The 10,094-nt window shown below is 46.9% G+C and overlaps 1 protein-coding gene across 1 annotated transcript in view; it reads left to right on the top strand.

Annotated features, from left to right (window-relative positions):
• SLIT3 (slit homolog 3 (Drosophila)) overlaps positions 1-10,094 on the top strand; it is a gene marked incomplete at its 5' end in the record, with an annotated part of 205,812 nt that overhangs the window by 162,896 nt on the left and 32,822 nt on the right. Inside the window, 2 exons of the mRNA XM_008582348.1 lie at positions 1,190-1,353; positions 4,043-4,167. Of these exons, the coding sequence (XP_008580570.1) occupies positions 1,190-1,353; positions 4,043-4,167 (289 nt within the window). The remainder of the gene's footprint in view (positions 1-1,189; positions 1,354-4,042; positions 4,168-10,094) is intronic.

Below are 10,094 nucleotides of genomic sequence, written 5' to 3' on the forward strand. Positions count from 1 at the left end.
CTTTTTTTTTTTTTTTTTTTTTTTGGTTTTGGTGGCTAGCCAGTATGGGGATCCAAACCCTTGATTTTGGTGTTACCAGTGCCATACTCTAATATCCCCTTATCATACATGATGAAATTGGAACTTAGAAAGGTTAAAAAATTTGTCCAAGGGCCGAGCCTGTGGCACATTCAGGAGAGTGCGGCTCTGGGAGCGCAGCAGCGCTCCTGCTGCGGGGTCGGATCCTATATAGGGATGGCCGGTGCGCTCACTGGCTGAGCGCAGTGTGGCCGGTCTCAAAAAGGACAAAAAAAAAAAAAGAATTTGTCCAAGATTTGCACTGCCAGTAAGTGACAGAGCCCTGATTCAAATCCAGATTTGCCTCGACACCAAAGCACATATGCTTAACTACTCTGTACTCTGCATCAGGTGTTCCCTTCTTATTTTACACTGGAGAAACTGAGGCCCATAAAGGTTAGGTGACTAGCTGAAAGTCACATATCAAGTCAGTAAGACCCAGGTTCTCTAACTCTCAGGTCAGATCTCTCTTCCTTAGATCAGGGATCTCTACATTATTATCATCATCATCATCATCATCATCATCATCATCATTATTATTATTATACATATCTGTCAGTGAAAATTTTTGAGTCAATATAGATATGTATGCATACAATAAAACATTCAAAAATAGAAATGTTAAAGGGTATGATAAAAATAAACAAGTTTTAGTATTTTCTTCCTGGACACCACTTTGGAGAAGTCTGCACTAGACTGTGCCCCTCATCCCCTGCATTTTCAAGCTGAGTGGTCTGAAGCCGCTGGCTACGTTGCTGGATCAGAACTTTCTCTGCAGAGTCCATCCTCTAATGGACCCTTCAATAGAGTACAGGAGCCAGAAAATCAGACAGCCAGAGGCCCAGGGAGCTTCCTAGAGGGGCTGGGATTAGGGTTGAGTTGATTGATTTTTAACAGTGTAGGTGATAGCAAAGCCTCAGAAGTGGGAGGGGTTCGGGGTGGGGGTCAAAACATCTGCAGGATTGGTAGTATACTCTGGAGACATTGGCTTTGCCCCAGTCTCTGCTGGTCCCCATATCAGACATGCCCAATCTAGCCAAAGTCTGAAAATATTGCTTTTCCAGAGAGCCAAGGATATGGAGCCTATGGGCCGAGCTGGGCAAGGAGCCCTGACTTCCTGTTCTGCTCCTAGGGCGCTGGGAACCAACCCGCTCCACTGTGACTGTAGTCTGCGTTGGCTGTCGGAGTGGGTGAAGGCGGGGTACAAGGAGCCTGGCATTGCCCGCTGCAGTAGCCCGGAGCCCATGGCTGACAGACTGCTGCTGACCACCCCTACCCACCGATTCCAGTGCAAAGGTAGGTGCTATCCCCACTTTCCTTCCCTACCCCTTGTTGGGTCTACTCTGTCACCAGTGGCTATTAGAGATGAGCATTTCAACAGATGTGACTTCTAGAACCATTACTGTCTCTCTTCCACGGGTCACACAAAGAGACTCAGATGCTAAAACTGATGTGGACCCACATCTAAGGGTCTATCTGTCACTCTTTTTCCCAAAGTCCTCTGCTGCCATTTCTACATATGTTCTCACTGACTTATTTCTGTACATATTTTTTCATAGTTGAGAAAATCTTTAACCTATATTTTCCACCCAACATTATTAGAGCATGAGCATTTTCCCATTTTACTGCAGCAAACTTTTTTTTACATGTGATTTTTATTGACTGCATCTTTATTATGATAACAAACTACTACTGAGTTCTTATCATATGGCAGGCAATACGTTAAACACATTTTTCATGTATTATTTAATTCTCATTTTTCGTGCATCAAGGTATTTAATTCTCCAACACCTCTATGGGGCAAATTTTAATATTACCCTCATTTTTAAAAATAAGAATACTTAGGCTTAACAAGTTTAAATGACTTCTGAAGATCACAGTTGGGAGGATTCCAGGTCTTCCTGATTCCAGAGTACAAGCTCTTGCCCACCAATCTATGATATTCCACCAAACTATTAATCAGTTTCTGATTTTGAATCTTTAGAGTATTTTCATTTTTTTTTCCGTTGATGCATAAAGGTCTTTCTCTATTTGGAATCATGTCCAGAAAACAGAAATTGCTGAGTCAAAGTATATGATCATTTTTAAGGTCCTCACATATATTGATTCCCAGAAAAGGGTTATAACCAACTCACGCTCCCAATAGCACCCTTTTGAGTGTCTTTTTCATTAGACTCTGTTATTATTTTATCTCATTTTGTAATCATTGCTAATTCAATAGGTAAAAAATTATCTCCTTTTATTTTGTCTTTGGTTATCAGGGAACCTGAATTTTTTTGTCATACACATTCGTCTGTTAATGTTCTTTGCTCATCTCTTAAAGCCTTAATGTTTATTTCAATTTCCAGATATACTTTACCCTCTAAAACTTCATTGTGTCCCACACTTCTGCTAAAAGCAGAAAAACATTCCATTGGTTTAAAGCTGATTTTAATTGTTTTCCTCCTGCTTCCAAGTTATCTGATCTGATACTAAAGAGGCAGGCCCATCTAGCTCTAGAATAGTGTGGATCTCGATCTCGGCTGCACATTTTGGAAATCATCTAAGGAGCTTTAAAAATTAACAGTGTCGGGCCGGCCCGGTGGCGCACTGCTACAGTGTGCCGCTTGGGAAGCGCGGCGGCGCTCCCACCGAGGGTTCGGATCCCACATACGGACCGGTTCCTGCTCACTGGCTGAGCGGGGCGCGGGGGCAACGCCGAGGGTTGCGATCCCGTTGCCGGTCCCGGTCCGGTGCGGGGGCGACACTGCGGGTTGCGATCCGTTGCTGGACATGGAAAAAGACAAAAAAAAATAAAAAATAAAAAAATAAAAAAATAAATAAAAATTAACAGTGTCTGGGTCGCACCCTCTAGGTTTTGATTAAATTTGTCTCAAAATAAATAAATAAATAAATAAATAAAAATTAACAGTGTCTGGGTCGCACCCTCTAGGTTTTGATTAAATTTGTCTCAGGTACAGCCTGGGTATGGGAATATTTAAAAGCACGTTGGCTGGTTCTGGTGTAAGTGACCAACTCATTCCAGTCTGTCCAACACCTTCCTGGTTTTAGCACTGAAAGTTCTATGTTCTGGGAACCCCCCAGTCCCAGGCAAACTGGAACAGATAGTCTCCCTATTCTAATGTGAAGCCAGGGTTGAGCTCACTGGTAGAGGCTCTCAATCAGGCTGTTCTGGTTCCCACACCCACGAATGGTCAGACTCATGCTGGGGTTAATCTCAACCCATCTCCACATCGATGACTGTTAGCCCAAGTTTGTTTAAAGTCCTGACTTTAAGTAGGGGCTGTTTATCAAGGGCTCACTGTCAAAGTTGGCTGCAGCAGTAGAATATAGCCCACTTTGCAAAGCTCTGTGTGGGGACCATGACTTCCCTCCAGCCCTTACAGCTAAAGAAAGCAGGACACGGTTGAAAGCATCATGGATGCAGAGTGTACCTGGGCACAGTTCGCCAGTCATCATCAGCATCATTGCTGTGGCCTCTGTGGCCATCCGCTTCTTACTTCCAGGGTTTTGCAGGGAGGACTTTCTATGTATGCCCTTGGCCTAGGCACAGTGCCCTTGTACCCTGGCACAGACTATTCCATGAGGAGGGGCATTTTGGGGTGGGAAATGGGAAGCCCAAATGGAGCCTGGGCCCAGAGCTTCTTGGAATATGAAAAGATACACAAGGGGGTTTCTAATTATGGTGCATTGTTTGCAGATTAGCAACAAAATTGGATCAGGCTAATTACAGTAATTGATTTGACTGCAGAAGTGCTTCTGAATGATGTCCCACTGTGATTTTTCCTCACTGGACAATGGCTGGATAAATGGGATTCTAGCTGGACTGGATGTGGTGGCTGATCGGAGCCAGCTGCCATCTGGGCGTGGAGATGGGGAGGGGCTGGCAGCTGGCTGAGGAAGGGGCCAGGGCAGAGAGGAAGGGAGGTGTGACAGTGAGCGCGCTTAGGACCTGTCATCAACACTCCATGGTTTTGCTGCCCAGGGCCAGTGGACATCAATATCGTGGCCAAATGCAATGCCTGCCTTTCCAGCCCGTGCAAGAACAACGGGACGTGCAGCCAGGATCCCGTGGAGCTATACCGCTGCACCTGCCCCTACAGCTACAAGGTATGGCAGGAAGCCCCGCCCACACCAGTCATGCCCCAGGCTCTGTCTTTGGCCCTGGCCACAGGGAGGGGCACCATGCCCTGCTGACCCTCCTGTGGACAACTGTACTTTACAATTCACCCCAAAGCAGTATTTGCCAGTAACACTCCCATCTTCCTCAGAACTGGCAGAGGCTGCCTGGTCATGTCACAGGCGTGCCACTCAGAGAAGACCCCATATAGTATTAACAATGATACTCTGAGATAAGGAGGAAAACCCACTATCCTGACTTCCCTTCTAAGAGATTTCCAGAACCTCCCTCAGGCCCCCAAATCCAGCCCTGAAAGTTCCTACTTGGTGAGGATACAGGGATGGGAGATTAAAAGGCCTGGGGGCTGCCAAGGCCACCCACACTGTTGACAGGCTCAGGTCAGCCAGCAAAGGGATAGAGACCCCAGTTCTCCCATATGCCCTCCCCAGAAATACTGGCTATTCCAGACAATTCTTCCTTCCTTTCTCACCGAGCACCATCCAGAACACGATACTCTGCCCCCTACTAACATCTGTATAGACTATGTGCAGATGCTCTGCTTGGCATTTTACTTACCTTTTCTTTTTAAACACCCCCAGCAAACCTATGAAGAAGATCTCATTAATCCCCATCTGACAGAGGTGGAAACTGGGCCTTAGACTGTCAAAAGGTTTTACTCAATGTCCAAAGCTTGTAAGCAATAGGGGTGGGATGAAGACCCAGGGTGACATAATTCCAAAGCCTGAGGCTTTTCCCCTGGAGGGCCTCCTAGAGTGCTGACCACCTCACTGTGCCTCACTGGGATCGCAGAGCTCCATCCCTTCTGCAGGACGCTTTCATCTTCCCAGATTCCAGCCTTCCCAGGGCACCCATCTGAATGTACTGGGCAAGCCAAGAGTTTTCAGACAGCCCAGTGGCCCAGTTGTACACACCTTGTACCTCTGAGAGAGGGATGGCATCTCTGGGTCTCTGTCCCCAGGGAAATCATATGTGTGGTGACAAGCTTGAGAGGAAGACTCGCTGTAGGAAACAGGGCTACCTAGTAGTGTTCTCAGCTGTAGCTGTGCCTGTAACAGATAGTGTGAGAGTGCCACCTATGGGCCTGGGACCAAAGAGCCAAAGGATTCCTTTTGAAACCAGCCACCCCCAAGCCCTCAAACTCACCATGAAGTCCTGGACCCATGCACCCCCCTGCCCCGACATACACACACAATAGCTGGGGAAGAATTGAGATTAAAAGCAGACGTTGTAGGAAGTGTGGATCGACTGAAACTCCCTTGTATATAGAGTTAGTGGAGAAAACTCAGGCTGTAGAATTACAGAGAAGCAGGTGTGGATTCCAGCTTTGTCATTTACTCGCTGTGTGGCAATGGCCAGTGACTTCACCTCAGCCTTCCCATCTGTAAACTAGGACCTGTGTCACAAGTTTGCTGGAAGAATCAAATGTACAATAATGTATGCAGTACATCTAGGACACACCTGGTGTCAGCAAGGACTCACACTCGACAAGCTGGCATATTGCTGCTTTTTACTGGAGCCTTTGCATGCTGGTCCCTCCCAGCAGAGTGTGCAGTAGGCCATCAGGAACAGGTTTCACCAGGGATTATCAGCCTATGACACTGTGAACTGTCAAGGACTGTCAGTTGTTCTCCTAGGACTCTGACATGCATTTATAACATTCCGACTTCCAAACCTGTTCAGTTCTCTTTTTAATCATCACCTAAGGGCCAGGCACTCAACTGGACCTTATGCATTTATTCCCCCTCTGATTTTTATAATCACTTTGCGAGGTGGACGGTATCATCCCCATTTTAAAGATAAGGTAAACTATTTCACATCCCGAGTCTTGCTTTCTTCTCTATGAAATTGGCCTGATCCTGAAAGTCGTAGAGCTGGGTTTGAGGTCCAGGCTTCTTCCAGCTACACTGGACTGTACTATGAAACATGGCCTAGCAAAGAGTGCACCCACAGGGCTGCTGCAGGATAACGCCACTTGTTTGAACTTTGTTCACAAGATTCTGAACATCCTGTAGATTTCAGAAGAATTTGAACAGAGATTTTGACCTTAAGGAAACTGTTGGGCCTCAGCAGGTCTGAGGTACATGATGATGGTGGTGATGATGGTGCTGATGGTGATGACAACAGTAATATTAGCCGCCAGCATTTATTGAGTGCCTACTATGTACTAACAGTGTACTAAGTGAGATAAATGTATTGTCTTGCATGCTCCTCATAGAAGCCCTAGGATACAGTTCCTAAAATGACTCTCATTACAGTTGAGGAAACTAAGGATAGTAGGTGAGGGAGTTGGGATTCAAAGCTCAGAGCCAACTGGTTGCAGAACCCCTGCTCTCAGCCACTGCATTCACTGCTCCTCATAGAAGCCCTAGGATACAGTTCCTAAAATGACTCTCATTACAGTTGAGGAAACTAAGGATAGTAGGTGAGGGAGCTGGGATTCAAAGCTCAGAGCCAACTGGTTGCAGAACCCCTGCTCTCAGCCACTGCATTCACTGCCCAGTGGCAAGTACCATGATTGCAGGGCTGAGGGTGAGGGCTCCTGGACATTTAGGACCTGTCTGAATCTCCAGAATAGGAAAAAGTAGAGTGTGGTGGTGGAAGAAACACCAGCAGGACCCTCTGAAGCCTGTTCCTACCCCACTGCATGACCTTGGACAGCTCCCACTCTTATCCTGACCTCAGTTTCCTCAACTGTAAAATGGAGCAGGTTAAACCGAAGAGGTCCTCTAACTGCGAGTTCCATCACCTCCCTGTGCTGGGTTTGTTCCTCCTGCTTTCCCTCTTGCTGGGGTTAGAGCCCACCCAAGCAGAGCAACTGAGGTACTAGTTCGGGATGAATTGACAATCCTGAGACACTCACAAAACCAAGCTCAAAGTTGAGGCTTTTATCGAGCTATTTCCAGATATCTCAACTTTTTCATTAACTAGCTGAGTAAACTTGGGAACCCCCAATATTACAAAAATGCAGAGCATGCACTGTTTAATGTTTGAGAGCAGCCACTGTGAATCTACCATCATGCCAGGCCTGCATGAAGCAGTTCAAGCGCATTAGCTCATGGGGTACTCTTAATCATCCCAGGAAATAAGTTTTATTATCCTCTTTTGATAGATGAAGATACTAAGGTTTTAAAGATCAAATTATTTACCCAAGCTCTCACAACTAGGAAACATGTAAGCTAAAACCAGAGCCCAGCTATCTCTTGCAAGAGAATCTCTACCCTTAACCACTTCGCAAGTCACTGATTCTCTCAACGTCTCACTTTCCCCACCTGGAAATGAGAATAATCATACTCACCTGCAGAGCTGTTGTAAGGATAAAAAGGGGTACTTTACCTACCTCAGTGCCAGGATTCAGTGGACACTTTGCAAAGGATAATTATTTTGCCATTATTTGCAGATTGGGGGAAATAAAATATATCTGTTGGCTGATTTTTTCAGCCATTTAGCTTCATGCATGTACGTTCAGTGCCCTAGAATGGTGCTTCTCAAACTTTAATGTGCACAAGAATCACCTGGAGATCTCATTAACATGAAGGTTCTGATTCATTAGAGCTGAGGTCGGGCCTGAGATCACACATGCTGAACATGCTGTCAGCAGATGCCTGTGCCACTAGTCCAAGGACCACACTTTGAGTAGCAAAGTCTTAGAGCAGCCCTCCCAGCCCCCTCTCAGAAAGAGGTTTCCAATGGTGGTAGAGGTTTCCAATGGTGGTAGAGGTTTCCAATGGTGGTAGAGGTTTCCAATGATGGTAGCTGTTTCCAACCTTTTTTAAAGGGAGCCAGGAGTCCTGGCATGTCCTTCACACACACATACACACACTGGAGGTGGGGTGGGGAGTGGGAAATGGAGGAAGACCAAGGAGCATCACAAATCTGGTGGATTTGAGCAAAATGAGTCTGAAGAGAATTGAATCCGACTAATTTTCCAGTAATTGGCAATAGTGATTATTCTCAAGGATGTGTTAAGTGACAGAAATCCCCACCTCCAGGCGCAATTACCATGTCATCAAGTGCTAGGACTGCCTCCTGTATTTCTGTGCTTGGCATAAAGGGCTGGCAGAGACACTGCCACCTCCACGCCCACTCTCAGGGTCGGATTCCACCTGGAGTCGCTGGTACTTGCAAGTTCCCCAGAGCAGAGAGGCTGTCCCAGGCAGGGGCTGCGGTGGCCCTGCCTCAACCTTCTCCAGATTCTCTTGTCCTGCCCTTCAGGGTCCAGGTCTACCACCACCACTCCCCACCCCCTCCACATACACACACCTCCTGAACTATTTGGCACCAACCAAAGACCTGAAAAAGTATTTTAATCACCCACATTCAGCCCCACCTCAGACCCGAGTCACCCCAGCAGGAGCAGCATCGCTATTATTAAGCTGCCATGACACACGAGGTGCCTTAAAGATATGTGATTTCTAATCACCAGTTAACTCCCCAGGGGGTAGCTATTATTATTCCCATTTCATGGATGATGAAAATAAGGCTCAGAATGAACTAGTCATTTCCTCAAGACACACAGCAGCCAAACTAAAATTCGCACTCTGATCTACCTCCCTCCAGACCCTGTGTTCTGAGAGGTGCAGCACAGACATTCCCAGCGCTGACTTTGGAGTCATATCTGGGTTCAGCTGCTTGTTCCATTTAACTGCTGTGCAGTCCTGGACATATTACCTCACTTCCCAGGTCTGCCTTCTTCATCCATAAAAATGAGTATAATAACAATTGTTCCAGTCTCATAGGGTTGTTGAGAACATTATATGTGATCATGAATATAAAACACTTAGCATGAGGCCTGGGATGGAAAATGTGCCCGATAATGTCAGTGAGAATTGGTACTATAGTTTCCATTCCACACAAAGACTTTTGGAATGAGGCCTCTTGTTGCTTTGGTTTAAGATAAACCCAGATACCACCCCACACTGCATTCATTTTTGCTCTCTCCCCTCCAAGAAAGCTAACTGGCTTCTTAGCTGTCACAGGGCATGAAAAGAACCAGACAGATATGGCCCATGCCTTCTGGCTGCTGGAGGCAGGCCTGAGGCTCCAGTATTTGAGAAAGTAGGAGGATGCATTTGAGAGTCCACAGTGGAGGCTGCCCTGTGCCCAAGGCCAAGGACCCAGTTGGCAGCAACATCGCAGCCAGGAAGCCCCAGTCCCATTCCACCTCAGGCACTGGCAGCAGCAGAAGAGGGAAGAGGATTTACGCAGGCAGATGGCAAGCAGGTGGTGTGGCAGTGGGAGGGCTCCCTTGATCACCCCGAACTAGCCTGTGCCCAAGACATAAACCCATGGTGCAGAAACAAACGCAGCATACACCTCCCCAGACCCCATGCTCCCAGGTCCTGCAAGGGACTGCTTGCCAAGACTCAGGTGCAGCCCTGGTCCATCAGTCCCAGAAGAAACAGGAGCCAGAAGGCCAAGAAGAGTCAGGCTGCTCCCTGGGACATTGGGCCTTAATGTCTTCAGTCTCTGCCTTGGGTCCACTCTCCTCAGTGCCTTTGCCCTCACTGTCCCTTCGGCTGGCATGCTTCTCCCCACCTACCACACGTTGGCTCCTTTTCAGCTCAAACATCCTCTACAAAGGGGCCTGCTCCAAAGGAAGTGCACCGCACCCAAAACTCTCTATCCCCGGGGTTGTCAACCTGAACTTACGTTGGACTCACCTGCAGAACTTTAGAATAATACCAACACCTATACCCCAGTCCAGACCAATCAAGGTTGAATCTCTGAGGGGTTGTCACTTTATAGGAGACAAAATCTGATGGCCACACTTCAGCCTTAGTCCACGCTGCTCAAGTTGTGGATTATATTGAAGCCTTAGTGAGACTGATAGTGATATCATCCTTATAGAAGGATCATCCCCACATGCCTGCTATGTGCTAGGTGTGCTACACAACGT

The sequence above is a fragment of the Galeopterus variegatus genome, unplaced genomic scaffold, assembly GCF_000696425.1.
Source record: "Galeopterus variegatus unplaced genomic scaffold, G_variegatus-3.0.2 Scaffold2578, whole genome shotgun sequence".
In the NCBI taxonomy this organism is placed as follows: domain Eukaryota; kingdom Metazoa; phylum Chordata; class Mammalia; order Dermoptera; family Cynocephalidae; genus Galeopterus; species Galeopterus variegatus.